General features: G+C 36.3%; 1 protein-coding gene across 1 annotated transcript in view; it reads left to right on the top strand.

Moving 5' to 3' along the window:
* LOC105463240 (ankyrin repeat domain-containing protein 30B-like) overlaps window positions 1-27,609 on the top strand; it is a 256,388-nt gene that overhangs the window by 67,264 nt on the left and 161,515 nt on the right. The window contains exons 32-37 of the mRNA XM_071068724.1: window positions 329-390; window positions 1,826-1,916; window positions 6,974-7,002; window positions 7,095-7,167; window positions 12,946-12,976; window positions 15,886-15,958. Of these exons, the coding sequence (XP_070924825.1) occupies window positions 329-390; window positions 1,826-1,916; window positions 6,974-7,002; window positions 7,095-7,167; window positions 12,946-12,976; window positions 15,886-15,958 (359 nt within the window). The remainder of the gene's footprint in view (window positions 1-328; window positions 391-1,825; window positions 1,917-6,973; window positions 7,003-7,094; window positions 7,168-12,945; window positions 12,977-15,885; window positions 15,959-27,609) is intronic.

Here is a 27,609-nt window from a genome sequence, read left to right as displayed (position 1 = left end):
AATAGTAAAGTTTTCTGAATGAACAGCAATATAGGACATAAAGGGTTTCACGAGAGAAGAGGGTATGACTGCTTTGTGTGGAAATAATTCATACAAGTTTGTCAAATTTCTATTTTTCTGCATTCTAATGAATGATATGTTAATTTTCAGACGTTTTAGATTTCAGTACTAATGATTTGACTACAGAAGTAGTGATTGTAATAGATAAAAAGAATATAAGGGCTACAGAGGAAAACCACAGATTCGTGAATGAAAGATTTGCATATGTTTTTAAAATTTATAGTAGAGATATGTTCTCATGAATGTACCTGTGATTAACCTTTTATAGATCAGATGGTCCCATCAGAATCCAAACAAAAGGATGAAGAAGAAAATTCTTGGGATTTAGAGGTACTATGTATTATCAGTGTTTTTTTAATATTAGAACTGCATGATACGAAAACATAAAATCCGAGGCTTAGACTTTATCTTCTCACCTCTGCATATGTCACCCTAAATTATTTTTGATAGTTTTCAGGATACGCTTAATAGAGAATCTATGTGCTAGGTAGATTACTGCTTCATTGTGAAAATCTGCTAATGTATAGGATTAATTTAAGAAGCCAGCGTGGTATAGTGGCTTAGAAGTCACTAGCAATTCACATGGGATCTGAAGTACGTTTGTCTAAAAGCGAAAGAATTACACTGAATCCAGCTATGGGCAAATATATGATTCTGTGGTATATCTAGATGTACAAAAGTTCTAAATGGCTTCATAGAGAGATAGTTTAAACTTCAGTATTGTAAAAGCTGGGACATGAAAAATTAATGGCTGGGACTTGAACGTATTGACGTATCTTTATTGTTCAATATAGAGCTGAGGGAACATTTCAGGAGAAAGAAAAGTCTGAGGAATAGGAAACCTTCTGGGACTGTAATAACAAGAGTGTTGGTTGAGTATTCTTTTAAAAAATATAAATTATTTTCACAAATAGAACTCCCTGAGGCCCTTTGTGGCAATCAAGCTGCAGCAGCATGAGCGTCAAATAGTAGTGATGTATTTTAAGGTCACAACTATGGAAAGACATAGAAAGGATCTGACCTCTTACAAACAAGCAGCTGCTGCCTGGTGGTAACAGCAAAGGGTGGAAGTGAATAGACAGGTAGATTTTATCTGATTTGTCATTAGACAAAAATACTTTAATATTTGTTTGCTTTCATTTAGACATGACATAATTTTTTTCTTACTGCATTTACATTCTATTCAAGCACTTTTTCTGTCAGCATAAATTTTGTCAAAAACATATTGCTGATTTTAAGCCCCTGTTTACCTAAATAAAGCAGCTTTTTCAACATTCTGTGCATACATTATATGACAGACTCTAAAAGTTCTCTTCATGACATGCATCATTTTTAACACTAAACAATTCTATAATCATGAATATTTTAAATGTTTAATGTGGTATGTGTTATGGCAAGTAGCGAGTGTGTTGTATTTGTTTGAAATGTCATATTTAGTTTTGATGAGGACTACACATAAGTTAGATATTTTTAAGATAATTTTTGAAATATGCATGAGTGAATTTTTTCGTGATTGTGATGTATTTTTCCTGCTCAGTAACCAAGTTAATGGCCACATGAATGTAAAGATAAGCTTGATGTAGACCGTATTACGTGAGGTTTTCTATCAAAATGTTTTGGTGCTTTATATATATCTGCTCTAAAATTGAATTGCTTGTGAAGTAGGAAACTGTGTTTTTAAAAAAGATTTTAATTAGAAAATTTTGATACTCTTCATTATTAGGATTTTTCCATTTAAATTATTTATTGATATTACTTTTAACAGAGTGACCGTGAGACTGTTTCACAGAAGGATGTGTGTTTACCCAAGGCTACACCTCAAAAAGAATTCCATATGATAAGTGAAAAATTAGAAAGTAAGAACCATTTTTTACTTAAAAAGCCATTTGACCAAATATTTCTCTAAACTGATGAGGAAGAATATCCTCTAATAGCCAAAGAGAATTACCTTCTAAATGCAAAGTGCGGAGAAAAAGAGAAGTGAAATGGTGATAAGTTATACATCTTATCAGGTATTGGCAACAGACTATATTGAGAGTGCTGAAACGGAGCTGAATTACTAGTTTGAATTCAAGATATTCCAAGACGTGAGGAAAATAAGAAAATAAGAAAGAAGAAAGTAGTAAAAGAGGAAAAGAAGACTGAGAGAGACAGAGTGTACAGAGAGTACATGAAGGAACAGGAAGCATGTTTATATAATGGAGGATGATAAAATGAAATGATTCTTTACAAAGAGATTGGGTATGGTTAGAAATTTGGGAAGAATAAAAAGTGACCTTCTAGTACCAAAATTTACCAGAGAATTACAGCAAAGGGATTCTGATTCTTCCTGTATTTCTCACTGGTGGGAAGCCATTAGGGATGGAAGCACTTGACCATGGAGAACTGTGTTCTATTTGCAGTAGGTGAGAGTAAGTATATGTGCACGGCCACACATGTATACAATTTGTCATATACAATCCGTATATACCAGAAGTTTTCATAGAAGATCAGCTGGAAACCTTGTCAACAATTCACACTGTGATTCAGCCGACTTAGGATTCTGCATTTTTAGTAAGTTCTCAGGTGATGCTGATGCTGGTGGTCCTTGGACCTTGCTCTGAGTAGCAAGAGGAGAGGCCATTCTTGGGAAAAATGTGGAAGAGGAGCAATTGGGTAGAAGGTTGCAGTGGAAAAGGGTCAGGGGAAAGGATTATGTTGATCTTACTTCTGAGTGTGTTTTGAGCCAGAGGTGAAGAAGGAAGGGGCAACACAATAGAAATTATAGAAGGAAGATATTACCACTAAACAAAGAGAAAGGAAAGAGTGGGGAAAAGAAGTTTAACAGGTGTTGAATGGGAAGAATCAAGAGCACAAGTCTAGAGATTATTTTTACTAAAGAGGAGAGATTGTGAGGCAGGAAGCAGGGGACAAGGGAAAAGCCAGCTAGATTATTTTGGATTTTCTATGAAGGAAAATTGAGTGAACTCACTTCAGAAGCATCTAGAATATTTTTACTGCAGAATGTTAGAGTGTTGGTGCGCCGGAGACGACTGGAATCATGAGGGTTAGTAGAATTGGACTAAACCTCAGTGTCTCATTAATTTTCTTTATTAATATGAGGCATCAAATATATATATGTATATATTTTGTTGATATTTGCAATTTGAATAAGAGATGCTTGAATGTAAGAACCTTGGCTTGGCTTTATTTTTAAGGAAGCAAATTGTGTTGGTAAAATTGCCATTTTATAAAAATTCATTAGAGAATAACATGATACACCAAACCAGACTAATTTAAGAAACCATAAAATTCTGAATTTATGACTTGAATACTTAAGTTATTGTTATTCATAGGTATTATGCTGATTTTTACATAGAAAATGTTATTAATATTTAACAAGTCTGTTGCAAATAAATTAAAAACAAATATGTCAATATTGAAAGCTTATTACATTTGCTATTCTTGATGAGGTTTGTACATTTTCCTCCATGAGTGGATCAAGAAATACTGAGATGGCTAAGCTAGAAATTACAAAAATGTTGGCATACTATTATACCATATGGGTATGAAAATCAATGAATATTTATATTTAGTATTATGCCATAAGTATATATCCAAGCTGATTAATTCATAACATTTTCACTGCTGAGATGTTAATTCTACATTCAGCTGAACTCTCATTCAAACTGTGTGCTTTCTCAATGACAGGGCATATTAAAGAACATGATGAATGTTTGTAATGATATAAATTATTACTATTACTATTATTATTATTTTTGAGATGGAGTCTTGCTCTGTCGCCCAGGCTGGAGTGCAGTGGCCGGATCTAGGCTCACTGCAACCTCCGCCTCCCGGGTTTACGCCATTCTCCTGCCTCAGCCTCCCGAGGAGCTGGGACTACAGGCGCCCGCCACCTCGCACAGCTAGTTTTTTGTATTTTTGGTAGAGACGGGGTTTCACCGGGTTAGCCAGGGTGGTCTCCAACTCCTGACCTCGTGATCCTCCCACCTCGCCCTCCCAAAGTGCTGGGATTACAGGCTTGAGCCACCGCGCCCGGCGATATAAATTATTATAATGTATTGCATTAAAGACACCTGGTGTAGCATTCAACGTTCAGTCTTTGCATTTATTTTCTCAGTGTCATGATTTGCTCCTCTGATTCAAGATCACTTCTCTCCTCATCACTGAGCATATACATATTGGTATTACACTTTTTGCAAAAATCATACATAAATGGTTGTACAATGTTCTTGTCATTCTATAGCAACTTTTTATTTTTTGTTCAGCGATTAGCTCATTTTTCATTTATTTTAAGATTTTAGGCTGTGCGCGTTGGCTGACGCCTGTAATCCCAGCACATTGGGAGGCTGAGGTTGGCGGATCACGAGGTCAGGAGACCGAGACCATCCTGGCTAACATAGTGAAACCCCGTCTCTAGTAAATATACAAAAAATTAGCCGGGCGTGGTGGTGGGCGCCTGTAGTCCCAACCATTCGGGAGGCTGAGGCAGGAGAATGGCGTGAACCCAGGAGGCATGGCTTGCAGTGAGCCCAGACTGCAGCACTGCACTTCAGCCTGGGCCACAGGGCAAGACTCCATCTAAAAAAAAAGAAAAAAAAATTCATAGTGTGCATTTTTACTTTGCACCACATTTATTAGACTCTCTTCATGGTGACTAAAAAACAACGTAAATATAATTACAGGTGTTAACAAGCCTTTGTTAAAGTGTATGTTCTACTTCATGCTATATTAGAAATTAAAAGTGAAGTACTCAAAATACAAGTATGCACAGACATATATTTCAATAGCCATTATAAATGTGGCTCACTAATCTTTAGAGCGATGCCATGTGACCTGTCCTGACTCTAAAAACTCCAGTGTACCCCTTTACAAAAATAAAAGTAACAAAAAAATAACTAAGGTAGTATTTCCCTACCTGGTTCCTCTGCATGGATTTTGAACTTCAGGGATTATCAGATCACGATTTAGAACCAGTTTTCAACCATACATGGGATTCTTAAGTGCCAAGTGATAAATGGTTCCTTGATGATGAGATAGCCCTTAATGTTTCATCTCTTTGTGTTTTGCTTTTTTATCTTGTGTTAGAAAGTTTAAAGCCAGCTATTGTCTTTATAAGGGAAAATATTTTGGTTACATATTCATTTCCTGTCTCATGACACTCTGCTTTCTTTGCACTTAGTGAGGATGTACATTTATCAAATTTTTACCTAAAACAAGCAGATGAATTAATGGTATCATTTCTTATATATGAATTTCTAAGATTTCTTCACTGCTTCAGAAGTAAATTTTAAAGATATTAATGAATCGAGAAGGACCTTCTCATTGTAATTAAAGCAGGTTTTTATTTAAAGTGTATTGAATACAATTTTAAGCACTTTTTTTCTAAAACACATACATGCAATATGGTCATGCATATTTAGCCTTCAAATGGGTAGACATAAATTTTGTGTGTTTTAGAGAGTTTATATCCCTGAAGTGTCTTAATTATTGATCAATTATCTCTCAATGAAAACCACATATGTAGTTGGTATTTCTAAATGTACTAAAGTGTGTCATACTGAAAAAATAAAAAAGTAGAGAAAAATGAGAGATTAAACATGTTTTATTCATATTATTTGATGAAATGAGATATATTTCTATATCAAAGAGATGTCTGCTTTTTCTTGAAGCTAAGTTTTCTATAAGAATTTTTTCATAACAGTAGTTTAACAACTCACATGGTAGAACAGATAGAATTAGTTTTAGAAACAAAACAATTGTAATATTCATTCCTTGAACACTAAAACTGTTATTTTCAATAACCATTATTCTAACATTGAAATACGCAGGTTAATGATATGTAAAAAGCCTCTGGAAATTTACTTCTAGTTTTTGATACTTTCATATTAGAATTCTTTTTTTTTTCTTTTATTGAGACAGTGTCTTGCTCTGTCATACAGGCTGGCGTACCGTGTCATGATCTTGGCTCAGTGCAACCTCTGCCTCCTGGGTTCAAGTGATTCTCGTACCTCAGACTCCCATGTAGCTGGGAATACAGGCATGTGCCACCATACCTGGCTGATTTTTGTATTTTTAGTGGAGACTGGGTTTCGCTATTTTGTCCAGGCTGGTTTAGAACTCCTGGCCTCAAGAGATCCGCCCTCCTCAGCCTTACAAACTGCTGGAGTTACAGGCATGAGCCACTGCACCTGGCCTGTATTGGTTTGTTAATGGGTGTGCTTGAACCTTTTTGTATAAGTGGATCAGGAAATTTTAAGAGAGCTAAGCTAGAGAACCCCATCAATGTAAAAATACTTGTATTTCACAGAGGTACAAAAATGAATATGTTTATTAACTTTTATTCTATAAGTAGATATGCTGACAAATTTAGAACATTCTCTGTAATGATAAGTAAATTGTACTTTTGAAATCTCATCACAGCTTTGCAATTCCTAAATTACAGGACAAATTGAAAAACATAATAGCTACATGTAGTATATTGACATAAGTGATTCTGATGTGTTTCCTTAACAATATAATATTGCATTCTACCATTATCTTGGGTATTTATTTTTGTTGGGGGGTGGTGGGGGCATGACTTGGTCATCTTATTGAATACAACTTCTTATACAGCAGCTTACTCTTACTTCTATTAGGATTTTTGTGCTTTAGTTATTGTCACTTTAAATATATTTTCACTGTTGAAGTCTTCACAGCATGTTTGGTGAAATCTATTTTTGAAATTTTCTTAGGTATATTTCTGTCAAGTAGGCATGTTAACAAATACAATCACCCAAAAGAACCCAAAACTTAGTGTAATCCCTTTTCAATTCAAGCATAAGGATTCATCTTCATATTGACACTGTATGAATGTTTGGTAGGCTTTGACAGGCTTGCATATAATCAATTATATACGTCCCTTTTCTTTTAGAGTCTCCTCATAAAGATGGTCTTCTGAAGGTAATACCTTTTATATTTTTATCTTGAGTATTAACTACATATTTTATGAAGTATACATTATATATTAATTATTTTGTTTCCAAACCCTTTAGCCTACTTGTGGAATGAAAGTTTCTATTCCAAATAAAGCCTTAGAAGTGAAGGATATACAAACATTCAAAGCAGGTAAATTTTGTAATTTTAATTTTACTCTGGAAAGAAGAATATTAAAATATTTGAAATGCTGAGAGCCTTTTTATTCCCAATGTTGTTTTCTTTTCAAAATTTGATGGGAAAATTTGATACAAATAATGCCAATGTTAGTATTTATGTTTGAAAAAATGCCATTTACAAGCATAAGATTTAGAGATTAAAAAAAAAAAAAATCCGCTTTACTTCATGTGGTTCTACTTTAATGTCCTGATAGTATAAAGTTTCCAACTTGCAATTTCTATATGTGCTTGGTTTCAAGGCAGGTGAAATTTGAGACTGTCAAATATTTGCAGTGGTTCAAATACTGACTGGAATTCTGGTAATTACCTAGAGGAAAATTTCACTTGCTGACATGACAGCTATGAGTGTTGTCACTCTGAGAATCTAAAGAAAATCAGTTTTTTTTTTTAATTAGCTGACTGAATGTGTGTGTGAGTGTGACTTATAATATTAAAAAGTAAATCAAGCAATCATTCCTTGATGACTCTTTGCTACACAGTGTTTTAGAAGAGTGACTCCAAAGCATTTGGCCTTGGTGTCTTTTTATGCTACTGTAATTAATTGCCTAGAGGTACAAAACAGCCTGAATTAGTTTTTTGTTGTCATTTCCATGCATGTTTAAAACATTTTACAACAGGCTGTGCACGGTGGCACATGCCTGTAATCCTAGCATTTTGGGAGACCAAGGCAGGCAAGTAACTTAAGGTCAGGAGTCCCAGACCAGCCTGGTCAACATAGTGAATCCCCATCTCCACTAACAATAACAAAAAATAGCCAGTTGTGGTGGTGGGTGCCTGTAATCTCAGCTACTCTGGAGGCTGAGGCAGGAGAATCGCTTGAACCTAGGAGGCAGAAGTTACAGTGAGCTGAGGTTGTGCCACTTTAGCCTGAGTGACAGAGTGAGATTCCATCTCAAAAAGCAAACAAAAAAACAAAAATTCTCAACATATGTGTGCGGTTATAGACTATAGGTAGAATTTGTTTTCTTGTCTTATTGTACTGTACATATTATATTGGAACTTCCTTTTTTGTTTACTTATCATATATTTTAGTTGTACTTAATACAATTAGCTCCACTTTGATTTAAGGCCTCATAGTTTGTCATTTTAACTCTGAAAGCATTTAATTAGGCTGTCTTTCATAGCCACTAAAAGTCAACATTAAATGACAGCTTGTATCAGAGAGCTTTTATTGAAGTGGGAGTATTTACTGCTTCAATTAATGTTAAAAATTAAAGTGAAAATATTTAACATACAGGAATACATTTTAAATATTTATCTTTTTGGAGACAGAGTTTCACTCTTTCGCTCCTGCTGGAGTGCAATGGCGTGATCTCAGCTCACTACCACCTCTGCCTCCCAGACTCAAGTATTTCTCCTGCATCAACATCCCAAGTACAAATACTCATTTGTACCAGTCACTAGAAAAGCAAATGTGATTAGTGTGATTAGCTTAGAATCATTTCTTGTTTTGTAGATGAGATGGGAGTAATGGGATAATAAATATATAAATTAACTTGTGTTTCTGTAGCAAGAAAGAATAAATAATGGTTATGTGTAGGAAGCCAGCAATGTTTTCTGCAGGGATTCATTGGAATTGTTTGAGCAGCAGCGTCCCAAGATTAGATTAAAGTATTAGGGCATACTGGTCATGGTACAAACCAGAGATTTGCAAACTTCTCCTGTAAAGGGCCAAACAGGAAATATGTTAGGTGATGTGGTCTCTATCACAGCTTTCCAACTCTGCCATTGTAGCATGAAAGCAGTCATAGATAGTGTGTGAGGAAATAGGCATGATTGTACTCCAATAAAACTTTGTCTAAAAACCATTTGGTGAGCTGAATTTGGAATTCCATAACCATGGGTTATGGAATACAACAGTTTGCATTAGGTCCCTTAATTGAGCCTGTGATACCGAGGCTCCACTAACTTTAAGCAGCTTTTTCAATACTTTTATATACTGTTTCTGCTGATAATTGTTGTCCCATGATGAAACCCTAGCCTGAACAATTCTCCCGGAACTTGGAAATCCCGAGTGGGCACCAATGACTTACTGACTCACTTACAGCGCAGTCCTTTTCACCTTCATTTTTGAGTGGTCCGTCGTGATCCTTTTGCAGCATTCATCTTGCGGGGCACCACCTGCGGGTTCCATCCTGTGGAACCTGACCTAGCAAGGGATGAGAGACGTACACTGAAATAGATATTTTGCCTGTCAGTGCGGCTCAGGGGCTTTGCTGCCTGAGTCTGCATTGTTGGCTCGATGAGGTGGCAGAGTTCGCATTATTTAGTACAGAGTAAATGACAAAGATCTCGAATAAACACCACTAGAGTGTAATTAACATTGCTGACCCCCAGTACAGAGCAATCATGCACCCTCGGATGATCAAAGTTTGGTCTTAGGACCACGTGAGTAAACAAGCTATTTGGATAAACTCTGCCACATTCCCTAGATGTTTGCTATATTGCTATCAACTCAAAGTAAAGAGGATTAGGCTACTTTCAGCCAAATCATTTACTGAAGCTATGCAACCCCACCGGCCTTCCAAGAAGGTTCGTGTCTATTTTCTATAACTATCTTTATAATTTTTCTAACCACTTTGTCTGATCCCCTACAGGTAGGGTTTCTTTTTCCCTGTGAAAGCCATCAGTTAAGGGGCCATGTCTAACTAGGAAATATAAATATAAAATAAATAAGTTTGTATTTCCAGTGGGAATGGAAAGATAAAGCAAATGCAGAAAAGAGGTACAGTTAATATGATTTAGTGATTATTGAGTTTAAAAAGCTAGGGGAGAGAAAAAATCTCAGGTCATTCATAAGTTTCCACGTGGGGAATGCTCACGGGGAAGGAGTCAGAAATTGTCAGGTCAACAGAAAAGTGCAAACAATCATGGGACAGACCAACAATTTTCTTCACATATTGAGTTCAATGAAACATTTATGTGGGATATTTTCAGTAGGTAATTGGATTATTATAGGTATTTCTAGCTGGAGATAGAACTCTGGTTGGAGATGCGGGCTTAGAATAATTTTATTATAATTTTTAGACAAAGCCATAGATCTCAATGAGTATATCCATGAGGCAGAAGATGTAGAATAAGAGGAAAGCCATTGACAAAACCCTGGAAATATCAACATTTCACAGAGTGAAAGGACTTCGTAAAGGAGACTGAACAGTGGCTAATGAAAAGTAGGAGAGGAGTGAGAGAAAATGATGTGGCAAATTTCTTTTAAATGTGAGAATTTCAAGCAGTGAGATTACTGAAAAGTCAATTGGAGTTAACTTACAAGTTCTGCAGTGATAATCTGTTCAAAAGAATTATTTTAGAGTTGTTAGGTACACTGTTGATGTGGTTAATATTTCTGGTGTCCAAGAAGAAATCTCCCAAGATCCTACCTAATGCTTTGCAACTGAAGCAGTCAACATACCCAGGGTCTGGAAAATTGTCTAGACTGGGGAGTATGCGTGCCAGCATTTTTCCAGAATTGTCAAAACCTAAGGGTCTTGTATAAGGAAAAGTGCTGTCTTTTTTATGTGCTTCTTGTGGAGAGTGGAGATCTGTATTCTCTTTCTCTCTCTCTCTCTCTCTCTCTCTCACACACACACACACACACACACACACACACACACAGACATACACACGTACAGTAATCAGCCTTATCCATGGGGAGTATTTTCTAAGACACCCACTGGATGTCTGAAACTGTGGATAGTATGGAACCCTATACATCCATGTTTTTTTTAAATATGTGCATATTTATGATAAAGTTTAATTCATAAATTAGGCACAGTGAGAGATTAACAATAAGTCATAATAAAACAATAACAACATATTGTATTCAAAGTTAGGTGAATGTGGTCTCTCAAAGTGTCTTGTATTGTACTCACCCTTCTTGTTCGTGTGATGATTGTGAAATGATATAATGCCTGTGTGATGAGATGAAGTCAGGTGAATGAGGTAGGAGTTGTCATGTGGTGTTAGGCTACTAATTATTTCTGGCTATCTGACTATACATCAGAAGGAGGATCATCTGCTTCACGTGACCCTGGATCATTGAGCCATGATAATGTTGATGGTTGGGATTTTGATGACAGACGATTTTGATGACTAATGGGCAGTTAGCTTATACAAAGGGATGATTCATGACCTGGGTGAGATGGAACAGCATGTCTTAATATTTCATCATACTCCTTAGAATGACACCTTATTTAGAACTTATGATTTATATATTTCTGGAATTCCCCATTTAATATTTTTGGACTATGGTTGACCATGAGTAACTGAAATTACAGAAATCAAAACCATGGATATTATATTTTGAAATATATGTTTGGTCTTCAACACTGTTTTGTGGCATACAACTCATAAAATGTTTAGAATCTCCAAAGTGATGTCTTTGTATGCTAATAATTGAGTGGTGGCTGGCAATCCCTAGGTAGCTTCAGGATAGGAGCTGGTCACAAAAAAGAACAAGGCATGATTAGGGTGTTGGGACTTTCAGCTCCACCCCTCAACCTCCTAGAGGTGAGATGAGTTGAAGGTTATATCGATTACCAGTGGCCACAGATTTTTTCATTCATGCCTATGTAGTAAAGCTGTTTAAGAACCCAGAAGGACTGGGATCAGAGACCTTCCAGAAAGCTGAATGTATGGAAGTGTTTGGAGGCAGATGTGCCCTGGGAGGGCATGGAAGCTCCATGCTCCTTCCCCTATAACTTGCCGTATGCATCTCTTCATGTGTCTCCTTTATAATACCCTTTATAATAAACTGGTAAGTATGTTTCCTTTAGGATTTGGGGCACTCTAGCATGTTAATCCAACCCAAAGATGAAGTTGTGAGGACCCCAACATGAAACCAGACGGTTAGATGTTTCAGAGATCCAGATTTGCAACTGGTGTGGGAGGGCAGTCTTGTGAGACTGAGCCCTCAGACTATGGGATCTGAGACTCTTTCTAGATAGACAGTGTTGGAATTAAATAGGGGACAACCAGCTGGTTTCTGGTACAGAATTGGTTGCTTATTTATTGGTGGAGAAAATCCTCCAACATTTGGTCACAGATGTCTTCTGTTTTAATGATGGTGGTGTGAGAACAGAGGGAAATCACGTTGTGTGTCTTTCTACACATAGAGCAGATAAAGAGAGACTACTGTATACTCTGTTCTAACTGCTCCAAGTTCATTTATCAAGAAATTATACTTTCTAAGGTTGATACTGTCTGCTTATACTAATTCTGCTAATAATACAGTTTTCTGTCAGTCTTAAAGGGTTCTGTTTGGATTATGACTCTTTGTACACTGTAGTTCACTTGCAGATATCAAATTGTGATAAATTCTGTTTTTCCTTGCATTTGAGATCTATAAAAGAGGGGAAATAAACATTCTTAATGCATTAATTTCATAATAGTATACTTAATAATAATTTCACTATAGTCTCGATGTATGGTCCCAAATAAATGCTTTATAATAAATCATCTGAGTCTTTGTAACAAAGCATTGGAGTATTATGCTTTTTAAACCAAGACCTGAATTATGCATGAAAGTGTGCATGATTCTTTTAAACTAAGTTGAAGACTCGTGATGTCTCCCAGGCTGCTTTCAGACTCCTGAGCTCCTCAGATGATCCTCCTGCCTCACCTTCAAAGTAGCTGGGATTATAGACATGTGCCATCATGCCCTCTTATGTTTTTAATATTCTGTATCTTTTATTTATCTTTGTTGATTTAATGTATTTACTTTTTTCTTTAATAGTGGATGTGAGTTCTGTAGAGTCTACATTCAGGTAAGACTTTGCTGTTTTTTAAAATGTATATGTTAACTCAGAAAATACAGAGAAAAGAGACCACTATCTGTCGAGTATTCTACTCTAGGCTAGACAACGTATTATGTGCTTAATATTTATCATCTCACGTAGTCATCACACAGCTTTGGAAAACATCTGTGCTACTGTCACCTACTTTGTATTAATGAGGCAAATGTGGTTCAGAGACGTTGATTAATTAGCCTATGATTTCATAGCTAAAAAGTAGCTGACCCTTAAGTTTGCCATCAGCCTAACTTGCTCCCAAATCCCTTCTCTTCCCTCTCGACATAGATTGATGGAGACCTATGTATCACTAGGATCAAGGTATAGGTCCAGATGGGATCAATTCACAAAGTCACATTTTGTTATACGTTAACTCATTTTAGAGATTTCCCTTAGAACACTGGTTAATCCAAGACTTTGTTTTAACATGTTTAACAGTTAGAGTGGTAACCAGTACCTTGATTTATCATCAAAGTTTTTAGAGCAGATCTGACTTAGCTGTGGTGACAAGACATAGGTTTTTGTTTCATAAGCGAGACCAGGTAAATCCTATAGATGAATTATTTTACTCTTATTGGAGAATATCTACATAGAAATATGTTAATCATATTTAGAGGCTATTTCTTATAGATTTCTCGGTTTACTGACTTCCCAGCTTAGTTTTTCTTCAAAGCAGTACCCTGCCTAGTTGCATGAACTCTTCTTTTTTTTGCTAGAGTCTTTTTTTCTTCTTCCATGACTTTTCTATGATCTTTTCCTGATTACTTTCTTCTCTGCTTTCCTTGGTGTTCTTTTCTTCTATTATTTTATTGCTTTCTACCAGCCCCATTTTTCTATAGGTAAAATTAAAAGTACATGGAATTTTAGGATTTTAAGGACCCTTGGAGACTAATCAAAATACTTTCATATTTCAACCTGTATTTAATATCCTGGAAAAATGGTTGTTCAGATGGAGAGTCTGAAACTCAAAGTGACCTATTTAAATATAGGAGGTAACAAGTAATATTTAAACTCATTTCAAAGCCCATTACTCTTGTTTTTATATCACCATGTAAGTGAGTGTTTGAATAATAGAAAGGAAGAGGAAATGGGTCTAATTAAACAAATTGAAAAGGATAAGAATGGAATTAGCTGGAGAACCCAGTGGAAGTAGGTAACAAGGGAATTAGCAGGGAAAGGCCAAGTCTGAAGAGAAATAATCCCAGGATTGGTAGGAGTAAGGGTTTTACCAAAGAGATCAGAGTGTTGGATCTTATGACAAGTTTGATGAAGATAAATTAGAACAAACACAGTAGACATTGGGAGTTATCTAGAAAGGCATATTAAATATGGTACAAAAGAAGTCCTGAATAGGTCACTGCTTTTTTGCTTGTTTAATTGGAAGAATGGACAAGCTTCAAGGTTTCTATGGAAAGATTTAAAAAAAAATGAGCCACTGGGAAAAGTCTCTAAAATCAGAAAGAAATGTGCTATTCTGTTCTTTCACCCCAAATCTTACTGGAGAGGCTTAGAGCCCCTTGAGTGCTAGGAGATTGAAGGTTGCTGAATTACATAGATCTGTGGCCCAAGGCAGGTGTCCCCTTCCCTTTGCCTCTTTTTCCAAGCCTCTGATGTTGTAACCATGTACATGTAAAGCAGGGGTAAGATTGGCTATCAAATAAGTCATGGAGCTTCAGTTGGGTTTTTGATAACGTGCTTATGCTGGAGGTGAATGACTGACTGAGTCTCCATTTAGGTGTTTTCCAGGAATAGGTAAATTCAGAACTTCTTGGTTGGTCATTGAGTTTATCTTTTCATGTATACACAGAAAGAAAGATCTGGAAGTGGGTGCCACTATATATAGTGAAAGTGTCTTTCACTTCCACATCTTTCTTCTGCAGGGCTTCATGGCGGTCTCCAACCTTTAAATATTCAGCTCATCAAAGCACAGATAGTAATCTTTAAATAGAATATTTAAAGGTTGGAGACTGCCATGAAGCTCTGCAGAAGAAAGATGTGGAAGTGAGACACTTTCACTATATATAGTGGCTCCCACTTCCAGATCTTTCTCTCTGTGTATATACGGTACTTAGAGAAATCCAATTATCAGGACTCAGTTTTTCTAGCAGTCTCTCTCCTTGGGAATAAGTACAAAGATTTTTAAGGTTTTGCTAGTTGATGTAGCCCTGAACAGGGAAGGACAAGTATAAAATAAGTAGTTAGATTTTATTATTTTTAAAGTTTCAATTTTTGTTGAGAAAAATATTCCCAATAAGAAATATACATTTGTGATTTGACATTTGTAGGTTCAGCTTTTCAACATTTCAAATATTTCAGGGCACCCTCTGTAGTGTTTTAGGGTGAAGGAAAGCAACAGGGTCTTCTTAAGTGGTTTTTATGCTGAGAAACAAAGAATGTCATTTTCCTGTGACACAGATTAGTCTTTAAATCAGAGGTAGAGAGTGGATAAAGGACAAGGGAACTGTATCTTTCTTCCTCATTTTAGGTTATCAAGTTTGTTCCAATTTAGATATCAAAAGTTATGTCAGCCATTAAATACATTTTCAGTTCATCACTGAGGACAGTTTGTGAGGACGAGTTATTCTCAGGGTATGCCAATTATATTGGCTGTCACTATTTTTTATGAAGCTAAGAGTGAGTGTTCTTTGGATGTTATAGGTTCGGGAGGTAGAGTCAAAAATATGTAACTAAGATATTTTTTAAAAACAGAGGGCATATTTTAATTATACCAAGAAACATGATTTAATATACCGAGGACTGATCTTTCCCCAGATTTTGTTTTTTTCTTCTCATTTTTTTGGAGTGAGCACCAAGATATGAACTAGCAGATTTCCTTTTTAAATATATGAATTTGCTCCTTTATGTTGTATCTTTTTTCTCTAAAGTCCTTTTGGCAAACCGACTACTGAAAATTCACAGCCTACAAAACTTGAGGAAGACTTTAGTCTTGCTACCAAGGTAAAATGGTCTTTCGTGAAGTTGATTTTCTCAGTTGGAATCTAGTTCTGTATAGTATTTACTTTTCATGTTTTGCAGTGCTGTAAGTATCATTATTTCATGTTGGCAATATAAAGTTGGTCAGATAAAAATATTTTATAGAAATATGAGTAGTTGATTTAAACAGTTTTTTTTTTTTTTTACTTTAGTAAATAACAAATGTTTGGTAAGTACTTTGAGGGTGTGAGGGCCATAAAAAGAAAGGGCTGGAGAATATATAGTGACAGGAGCACTATATTAGAAAAAACTTTTCCACAGTAGAGAACATATAAAATCTGGTAAATTTTTATTTGGATAAGTGTACTTACTGTGAGTGTTAAAATTATCCTATTGTAACTTAAAAAAAAACTCATGCTTAAATTTATCTTTAATGGATCAAGTTACTTATTATAGTAATCAAGGAATTTCTCTGATACTGTTCAGTTCCAAAACTGTGCCATGTAACATATAGGATTTTTGCACCTACTATTTTGATATCACGTAGTTTTTAGGAGAGAGCTTTGTCTCAGTTTCTCTTCTTGGTTCTTTAAATACACCAAAATAATATTAAAAGTTGTGAAAATTTATTTGGGCATGGTGGTGCATGCCTGTAGTTCCAGCTACCAAGGAGGCTGATGCAGGAGGATTTCTTGAGCCCAAGAGTTTGAAACCCGTGTGGGCAACATAGCGAGACCTTAACTCAAATTTAAAAAATAATAGTAGAGGCCAGGCGCGGTAGCTTATGCCTGTAATCCCAGCACTTAGGGAGGCCAAGGCGGGTGGATCACGAGGTCAGGAGATCGAGGCCATCCTGGCTAACACTGTGAAACCCCGTCTCTACTAAAAAATACAAAACAAAATTAGCTGGGCATGGTGGCGGCCGCCTGTAGTCCCAGCTACTCGGGAGGCTGAAGCAGGAGAATGCCATGAATCCGGGAGGTGGAGCTTGCAGTGAGCCAAGATTGCGCCACTGCACTCCAGCCTGGGCGACAGAGCGAGACTCCATCTCAATAAATAAATAAATAAATAAATAAATAAATAAATAAATATTAGTTGAAATTTAGAAATGTAAATTCTCTTTCTCAGAATCTGTATTACTAAGGGATGCCAGTGTGTTTTCTAAGTTATTTAATTAAAAGTATACTTTAAACTCTTCATCTAAATGAAGAACGCAGGTTTTACCCTAAGTAAACAACCAGTTCTGGAAGCAGAGACTCTTAATAAGCATATGGTAAGATTTTAATTTCAGAATTTTTAAATTGCAGTTTTTAAACATATTGTTCAAAGATCTTTGATCACATTTGAAAATTTTAAATTTCAGAAGATTTTATATTTAGTTATTTAAATAATCTTTTTGAAGTTCTTTAGTTATTTAAATAATCTTTTTGAAGCTCTTCCATCACTATGAGATACCGCAAGTTAGAAAACATACTTGCGTGCATCCTTGTGTACCCAGAATACAGTCTTGCCTATAAAAAGCATTTTAAGAGGTTTGCAATGTGAATAATAAGCAGACAATTGATTATTTTATGTAATAGAATGTTACGAGTGAGATAATATGCATAATGTATCTTATAATTAAATCTAATGAATTTCTAAATGTGGCTTAAATTTATATTTTCTTTTAATATTTAGAATGCATAAATTCACATGCATTATCTTAAGGAAATATGTCTTAAATAAGAAGACAGTAAATCAGAGATATGTAGTAACAGGAAAGAAAGTTACACTGTATTTTCTAGTATCCTCCATGTAGAATTTAGATTAAAAATATTGTAATATATTTTAGTCTCAACTCATGTTGTTTTTTTGTTTTTGAGACGGAGTCTCACTCTGTCACCCAGGCTGGAGTGCAGTGGCATGATCTTGGTTGACTGTAGCCTCTGCCTTCTTGGTTCAACCAATTCTCCTGCCTCAACCTCCTACATAAGCTGGGACTACAGGTGTGTGCCACCACGCCCAGCTAATTTAGTATTTTTAGTAGAGGCAGGGTTTCACCATGTTGGCCAGGATGGTCTCGATCCCTTGACCTCATGATCTGCCCTCCTCGGCCTCCTAAAGTGCTGGGATTACAGGCGTGAGCCACAAAGCCCAGCCAAAACTCATGTTCTATTAAACATATGTTTTCAAGGAATACATTACTCTGAAATTCTTATTACCAATAATTTCTTCAGGTGAAAAGTTTATGAAATATTCCGTTTTAAATTTTTTCTCTCTCTGTAGTAAGACTGTTCTGGCTTTTAGGTATTGATTGAAGACCATGTTTAACTAATTGAGTGTCTTATTATATAATAATAAAATTAAAATCTTGATTACCCAGATATTAACAAAATAACTAATTATAGTGTAAATACTGATCAGCATTATGGGAATATATTATTAACAAAAGTCTGTATTTTATGTATTTTGTCACATGTCTTAGGGTAGTTGTTTCTCCTTTTCTTTCACGACTGAAGCTCATACTTGATTGACTGATCATGTCTCTTGTTTGTTTCTCCCTCCTCCGTCACCTTTTTAAAAATGATTTACCCCAGACTTTTTTCTCACAGAACACGTTTTTTCAGTATCTGCTTTTGAGGGCATCTCTGTCTCAATTGTTATTTATTTACAAGTTTCTATTTAGTTGCTACATATGATTTTCATTAATCAATCATTGCCCCCCCATGACTTATTCTGTTTTTCTCTGTTTCTTGGAAGAAGCAGAATTTATACAGTTATTTATACTTAGCTTTTTGCCACACAGAATAGAAACAACCTATACCATTTTAAGGCAAACCCAGTTAAACAAGGTACTATTAAAAACTAAAGTCTCACATTTTTCCACGCAAGAGGTAACTAATACAACTGTAAATTGTGAAGAGATATTTCAAAATATAACATGTAATTTTTAAATTTTAATTTTTTCTGTAATACTATAAACTATGTAAGGGTAAATTTTTGTCCTAGGTTATTTTGGTTAAAAAATTATCTAATGGATGCCACCATATTTATATAATAATAAATTAGATGAAGGGGATGATAGGAAATAAGTCATTGAAGAAGGGTAAGATAATCATAGAGACTACATGAGAGAGTCAAGATGAGACAGATTTTTATAAATACACAGCAAAAATATTGGTTTCAATGAGAGCAGGAACTCTAATAAAAGATATGATATAAATTATTTAAAATAAAAATTAAGAAAACATAGCCAGCTAATAAATTATAGCTCAGGTGTTTTTGAGTGACTTATAGCTGATTTTAATAAAAAACTGGAAGAAAACATAAGGACAAGTACAGGTAAGAGCAATTTGTTGTACTCTTTAAAATACCTAGTAGAGAATAATTTGAATGATTCTAACATAAAGGAAAGATACATACTTAAGGCGATTAATATCTCAATTATTCTGATTTGATTATGTGAATGTATTAAGTGATAATATGTACCCCTAAAAAGTGTACATTTATAGTGTGTCAACAAAAAATTTATACACAAGGCATGAAAATTTAATTCTCACTTCTTTTAGTAACTTTATGTTTTATATTTAATGTAGCCATACTTATATTAATATAGAATGCAAAGTAAAATCTGTTTTAGGCCTTGTCAGCTTTATTATGAATTACTAATTTTGATTCTTTGGTTTCTGATTTCAGATTTCTAACTTAATATTTGACATATCCTTAAGTTATTTAACTAATTTATCTCATTCTTTGATATAACCTTGGCAGCTGTTTAGAATATTTTTGATAATAGAGTATAAATAAATAAGCATTTTATTTAAACTTGTTATTAAAATTAAATTTTCTGATCATATGAACAAGATTTTTCTTCTGTGTCTCTTAAAAGAGAAAAATCTCTTTTAAGCTTCAGTACACTGAAATAAATAAATGGAGAAATTAGTAATCTCTAGAAATATTCTGAGATTTTTGCTCATAATATCTGTATGTGATGGTACTATATACACACATCAAATGAATGTAATCAACATTGGTGAATTTTTTAAAGTACCTATTATTATAGAATATGCAAGGGAATATATATATTATAGAATATGCAAGGGAAGATTGATAACAGAGTAGACAAACTTATCATTGGAAGAATACTTTTTCCTTTTATTTTATTTTATTTTTTTATTTTTTATTATTATTATACTTTAAGTTCTAGGGTACATGTGCATAACGTGCAGGTTTGTTACATATGTATACATGTGCCATGTTGGTGTGCTGCACCCATCAACTCATCAGCACACATCAACTCGTCATTTACATCAGGTATAACTCCCAATGCAATCCCTCCCCCTCCCCCCTCCCCGTGATAGGCCCTGGTGTGTGATGTTCCCCTTCCCGAGTCCAAGTGATCTCATTGTTCAGTTCTCACCTATGAGTGAGAACATGCGGTGTTTGGTTTTCTGTTCTTGCGATAGTTTGCTGAGAATGATGGTTTTCAGCTGCACCCATGTCCCTACAAAGGACACAAACTCATCCTGTTTTATGGCTGCATAGTATTCCATGGTGTGTATGTGCCACATTTTCTTAATCCAGCCTGTCACTGATGGACATTTGGGTTGATTCCAAGTCTTTGCTGTTGTGAATAGTGCTGCAATAAACATACGTGTGCATGTGTCTTTATAGCAGCATGATTTATAATCCTTTGGGTATATACCCAGTAATGGGATGGCTGGGTCATATGGTACTTCTAGTTCTAGATCCTTGAGGAATCGCCATACTGTTTTCCATAATGGTTGAACTAGTTTACAATCCCAAAAATAGTGTAAAAGCGTTCCTATTTCTCCACATCCTCTCCAGCACCTGCTGTTTCCTGACTTTTTAATGATTGCCATTCTAACTGGTGTGAGATGGTATCTCATTGTGGTTTTGATTTGCATTTCTCTAATGGCCAGTGATGATGAGCAGTTTTTCATGTGTCTGTTGGCTGTATGAGTGTCTTCTTTTGAGAAACGTCTGTTCATATCCTTTGCCCACTTTTTGATGGGGTTGTTTGTTTTTTTCTTGTAAATTTGTTTGAGTTCTTTGTAGGTTATGGATATTAGTCCTTTGTCAGGTGAGTAGATTGCAAAAATTTTCTCCCCTTCTGTAGGATGCCTGTTCACTCTGATGGTAGTTTCTTTTGCTGTGCAGAAGCTCTTTAGTTTAATGAGATCCTATTTGTCAATTTTGGCTTTTGCTGCCATTGCTTTTGGTGTTTTAGACATGAAGTCCTTGCCCATGCCTATGTCCTGAATGGTATTACCTAGGTTTTCTTCTAGGGTTTTTATGGTATTAGGTCTAACATTTAAGTCTCTAATCCATCTTGAATTAATTTTCGTATAAGGAGTAAGGAAAGGATCCAGTTTCAGCTTTCTACTTACGGCTAGCCAATTTTCCCAGCACCATTTATTAAATAGGGAATCCTTTCCCCATTTCTTGTTTCTCTCAGGTTTGTCAAAGATCAGATGGCTGTAGATGTGTGGTATTATTTCTGAGGACTCTGTTCTGTTCCATCGGTCTATATCTCTGTTTTGGTACCAGTACCATACTGTTTTGGTTACTGGAGCCTTGTAGTAGAGTTTGAAGTCAGGTAGCGTGATGCCTCCAGCTTTGTTCTTTTGACTTAGGATTGTCTTGGCAATATGGGCTCTTTTTTGGTTCCATATGAAGTTTAAAGTGGTTTTTTCCAATTCTGTGAAGAAACTCATTGGTAACTTGATGGGGATGGCATTGAATCTATAAAAAACCTTGGGCAGTATGGCCATTTTCACGATATTGATTCTTCCTATCCATGAGCATGATATGTTCTTCCATTTGTTTGTGTCCTCTTTTATTTCACTGAGCAGTGGTTTGTAGTTCTCCTTGAAGAGGTCCTTTACATCCCTTGTAAGTGGGATTCCTAGGTATTTGATTCTCTTTGAAGCAATTGTGAATGGAAGTTCATTCATGATTTGGCTGTCTGTTACTGGTATATAAAATGCTTGTGATTTTTGCACATTTATTTTGTATCCTGAGACTTTGCTGAAGTTGCTTATGAGTTTAAGGAGATTTGGGGCTGAGACAATGGGATTTTCTAAATATACAATCATGTCATCTGCAAACAGGGACAATTTGACTTCTTCTTTTCCTAACTGAATACCCTTGATTTCTTTCTCTTGCCTGATTGCCCTATCCAGAACTTCCAACACTATGTTGAATAGAAGTGGTGAGAGAAGGCATCCCTGTCTTGTGCCAGTTTTCAAAGGGAATTTTTCCAGTTTTTGCCCATTCAGTATGATATTGGCTGTGGGTTTGTCATAAATAGCTCTTATTATTTTGAGATACGTTTCATCAATTCCGAACTTATTGAGCGTTTTTAGCATGCAGGGCTGTTGAATTTTGTCAAAGGCCTTTTCTGCATCAATTGAGACAATCATGTGGTTTTTGTCTTTGGTTCTGTTTATATGCTGGATTACGTTTATTGATTTGCGTATGTTGAACCAGCCTTGCATCGCAGGGATGAAGCCCACTTGATCATGGTGGATAAGCTTTTTGATGTGCAGCTGCATCCGGTTTGCCAGTATTTTATTGAGGATTTTTGCATCGATGTTCATCAGGGATATTGGTCTAAAATTCTCTTTTTTTGTTGTGTCTCTGCCAGGCTTTGGTATCAGGATGATGTTGGCCTCATAAAATGAGTTAGGGTGGATTCCTTCTTTTTCTATTGATTGGAATAGTTTCAGAAGGAATGGTACCAGCTCCTCCTTGTACCTCTGATAGAATTCAGCTGTGAATCCATCTGGTTCTGGACTTTGGTTGGTAGACTATTAATTATTGCCTCAATTTTAGAGCCTGCTATTGGTCTATTCAGGGATTCAGCTTCTTCCTGATTTAGTCTTGGGAGAGTGTAAGTGTCCAGGAAATTATCCATTTCTTCTAGATTTTCCAGTTTATTTGCATAGAGGTGTTTATAGTATTCTCTGATGGTAGTTTGTATTTCTGTGGGGTCCGTGGTGATATCTCCTTTATCATATTTTATTGCATCTATTTGATTCTGCTCTCCTTTCTTCTTTATTAGTCTTGCTAGTGGTCTATCAATTTTGTTGATCTTTTCAAAATACCAACTCCTGGATTCATTGTTTTTTGGAGGGTTTTTTGTGTCTCTATCTCCTTCAGTTCTGCTCTAATCTTAGTTATTTCTTGCCTCCTGCTAGCTTTTGAATGTGTTTGCTCTTGCCTCTCTAGTTCTTTTAATTGCGATGTTTGAGTGTCAATTTTAGATCTTTCCAGCTTTCTCTTGTGGGCATTTAGTGCTATAAATTTCCCTCTACACACTGCTTTAAATGTGTCCCAGAGATTCTGGTATGTTGTATCTTTTTTCTCATTGGTTTCAAATAACATCTATATTTCTGCCTTCATTTCGTTATGTACCCAGTAGTCTTCAGGAGCAGGTTATTCAGTTTCCATGTAGTTGAGGGGTTTTGATTGAGTTTCTTAGTCCTGAGTTGTGGTTTGATTGCACTGTGGTCTGAGAGACAGTTTGTTATAATTTCGGTTCTTGTACATTTGCTGAGGAGTGCTTTACTTCCAATTATGTGGTCTATTTTGGAATAAGTGTGATATGGTGCTGAGAAGAATGTATATTCTGTTGATTTGGGGTGGAGAGTTCTGTAGATGTGTATTAGGTCTGTTTCCTGCAGAGATGAGTTCAATTCCTGGATATCCTTGTTAACTTTCTGTCTCATTGATCTGTCTAATGTTGACAGTGGGGTGTTGAAGTCTCCCATTATTATTGTATGGGAGTCTAAGTCTCTTTGTAAGTCTCTAAGGACTTGCTTTATGAATCTGGGTGCTCCTGTATTGGGTGATATATATTTAGGAGAGTTAGCTCTTCCTGTTGAATTGATCCCTTTACCATTATGTAATGGCCTTCTTTGTCTCTTTTGATTTTTGATGGTTTAAAATCTGTTTTATCAGAGACTAGTATTGCAACCCCTGCTCTTTTTTTGTTCTCCATTTGCTTGGTAGATGTTCCTCCATCCCTTTATTTTGAGCCTATGTATGTCTCTGCATGTGAGATGGGTCTCCTGAATACAGCAAACTGATGGGTCTTGCCGCTTTATCCAGTTTGCCAGTCTGTGTCTTTTAATTGGAATATTTAGTCCATTTACATTTAAGGTTAAGATTGTTATGTGTGAACTTGATCCTGCCATTATGATATTAACTGGTTATTTTGCTCGTTAGTTGATGCAGTTTCTTCCTAGCCTCGATGGTCTTTACATTTTGGCATGTTTTTGCAATGGCTGGTACCGGTTGTTCCTTTCCATGTTTAGTGCTTCCTTCAGGGTCTCTTGTAAGGCAGGCCTGGTGGTGACAAAATCTCTAAGCATTTGCTTATCTGTAAAGGATTTTGTTTTTCCTTCACTTATGAAACTTAGTTTGGCTGGATATGCAATTGTGGGTTTAAAATTCTTTTCTTAAGAATGTTGAATATTGGCCCCCACTCTCTTCTGGCTTGGAGAGTTTCTGCCGAGAGATCTGCTGTAAGTCTGATGGGCTTCCCTTTGTGGGTAACCGGACCTTTCTCTCTGGATGCCCTTAAGATTTTTTCCTTCATTTCAACTTTGGTGAATCTGGCAATTATGTGTCTTGGAGTTGCTCTTCTCTAGGAGTATCTTTGTGGCGTTCTCTGTATTTCCTGAATTTGAATGTTCGCCTGAGCTACTAGGTTGGGGAAGTTCTCCTGGATGATATTCTGAAGAGTGTTTTCCAACTTGGTTCCATTTTCCCCCTCACTTTCAGGCACCCCAATCAGACGTAGATTTGGTCTTTTTACATAATCCCATACTTCTTGCAGGCTTTGTTCATTTCTTTTTCTTCTTTTTTCTTTAGATTTCTCTTCTCGCTTCATTTCATTCATTTGATCCTCAATTGCTGATACTCTTTCTTCCAGTTGATCGAGTCGGTTACTGAAGCTTGTGCATTTGTCACGTGTTTCTCGTGTCATGGTTTTCATCTCTGTCCATTCGTTTATGGCCTTCTCTGCATTAATTATTCTAGTTATCAATTCTTCCACTCTTTTTTCAAGATTTTTGGTTTCTTTGCGCTGGGTACGTAATTCCTCCTTTAGCTCTGAGAAGTTTGATGGACTGGAGCCTTCTTCTCTCATCTCATCAAAGTCATTCTCCATCCAGCTTTGATCCATTGCTGGCGATGAGCTGCGTTCCTTTGCAGGGGGAGATGTGCTCTTATTTTTTGAATTTCCAGCTTTTCTGCCCTGCTTTTTCCCCATCTTTGTGGTTTCATCTGCCTCTGGTCTTTGATGATGGTGACGTACTGATGGGGTTTTGGTGTGGGTGTCCTTCCTGTTTCTTAGTTTTCCTTCTAACAGTGAGGACCCTCAGCTGTAAGTCTGTTGGAGATTGCTTGAGGTCCACTCCAGACCCTGTTTGCCTGGGTATCAGCAGCAGAGGCTGCAGAAGATAGAATATTGCTGAACAGTGAGTGTACCTGTCTGATTCTTGCTTTGGAAGCTTCCTCTCTGGGGTGTACTCCACCCTGTGAGGTGTGAGGTGTTGGTCTGCCCCTAGTGGGCATGTCTCCCAGTTAGACTACTCAGGGGTCAGGGACCCACTTGAGCAGGCAGTCTGTCCATTCTCAGATCTCAACCTCCACGTTGGGAGATCCACTGCTCTCTTCAAAGCTGTCAGACAGAGTCGTTTGGGTCTGCAGAGGTTTCTGCTGCTTTTGTTGTTGTTGTTTAGCTGTGTCCTGTCCCCAGAGGTGGGGTCTACAGAGACAGGCAGGCTTCTTTGAGCTGCTGTGAGTTCCACTCAGTTTGAGCTTCCCAGCGGCTTTGTTTGCCTACTTAAGCCTCAGCAATGGCGGACGCCCCTCCCCCAGCCTGGCTGCTGCCTTGCAGTTAGATTGCAGACTGCTGTGCTAGCAATGAGGGAGGCTCCGTGGGCGTGGAACCTCTCGACCAGGAGTGGGATATAGTCTCCTGGTGTGCCTGTTTTCTAAGACCCTTGGTAAAGCGCAGTATTGGGGTGGGAGTTACCCGATTTTCCAGGTGTTGTGTGTCTCAGTTCCCCTGGCTAGGAAAATGGATTCCCTTCCCCCTTGCACTTCCCAGTTGAGGCGATGCCTTGCCCTGCTTCAGCTCTCGCTGGTTGGGCTGCAGCAGCTGACTAGCACCGATTGTCTGGCAGTCCCTAGTAAGATGAACCCAGTACCTCAGTTGAAAATGCAGAAATCACCTGTCTTCTGTGTCACTGGCACTGGGAGCTAGAGACTGGAGCTCTTCCAATTCAGCCATCTTGCTCTGCCCCCCCACTTTTTACTTTTAAATATATCTCTTACATTGGAGATATTTTATATTATTTCCAGGAAGCCTTATTAACTTAAGTCTTCATAATTATTAAACCTTGCACATATATTTGTTTGTTTCTAAAACTCAGGAATCCTGTTGACTTGAAGTTTTTAGTTTCTTTCTTCACCTGTGAATACTGAATCCTGCTTGACAATCATAGATATATATATAAACTATTAAATATTCAACTCGAATAATTATTGCTTAATTTTCTTTATGTGAGATCTTTTCTCCAATTTTAAACTGTCATCCTATATGGTGTAAATAGGCAATTCGAGTTAGTATTATATTGTTTACAGGAACATAAGAAAAGCATGTGAATTTTAAAGTGGGGTTTCACATTTCTCTCTCACTTTATAGTAGTACTTAAAAATGCCTCATAATTCTATAGGTAAGCATTTGTCTTGCACAATTAAAAATTTCAAGGTTTTTATAAAACTGGTTTTACAGAATCTTGTTGTTGTAGATTTAAATGTTTTCATTCAATTCAAAGATGCCTATTGCAATAATATTTCAGAAATATTTACCTATATCAATAAAATTATATTCTTGGAACAAATTTGGAAATATGTAACTTAGAAACTTAATCCCACGTTTTTCTCTCTCCTTTAATTTCATTTCCAAAATTTCAACAGTCTGCATAGATTTGTGTTGCTTAATTCTACCCATTTAGTCTATCTTATAAATATTTATTTTCTTATCACTATGTAATTTTCCTCATGTAGGTCATCTACTCATACTCCAAATGTATTTATCCAGATCTTTCTTCCAAGCCCCTTAGATGCCTCAAATCTTAGAGGTCTCAAACTGAAAGCATCTTTTTTTTTTATTCTTTTCCCGCCTCTTTTCTGACTCTTTGTAATCTACTCAGTCATCTGGTTTCCCCATCCTAGTAAATAACATCTAGGAAGTAGCCATGAACTGCTCAAACACTTCAACCTGCATTTCAACTGTCCCCCACATCCTGCACTTCAACCCTCCTCCAGGTCACCAAGCCAGTCACACACCAAAATTTGTATTATCTACCTTCTTATAATTTTCCGTATCTTATTACCATAATTAACAATCTACCTATAATTTTGAAGTACTCCTTTCTAGTTTTGCCCCATCTCCCCATGTTCATCTATCTTTACATCACTGGAAGGGTCACCTTTCTAAAATATATTTGTAATGATGTAACTCATCTGCATATTGAGCGGATACCCATTACCTGAAGGGTTAAGTTCACATTCTAGCGTGACACATATGTTACATGGTTTGGTCCCATTTTTTGTCTCTTCAACTCATTTGCTCTGACTGTGTTCCAGTTTTACCA

This window comes from Macaca nemestrina, chromosome 9, assembly GCF_043159975.1.
Source record: "Macaca nemestrina isolate mMacNem1 chromosome 9, mMacNem.hap1, whole genome shotgun sequence".
NCBI lineage: Eukaryota > Metazoa > Chordata > Mammalia > Primates > Cercopithecidae > Macaca > Macaca nemestrina.
The sequence above is the reverse complement of the archived record's forward strand: the minus strand, read 5'-3'. Positions and strand labels throughout refer to the sequence as shown.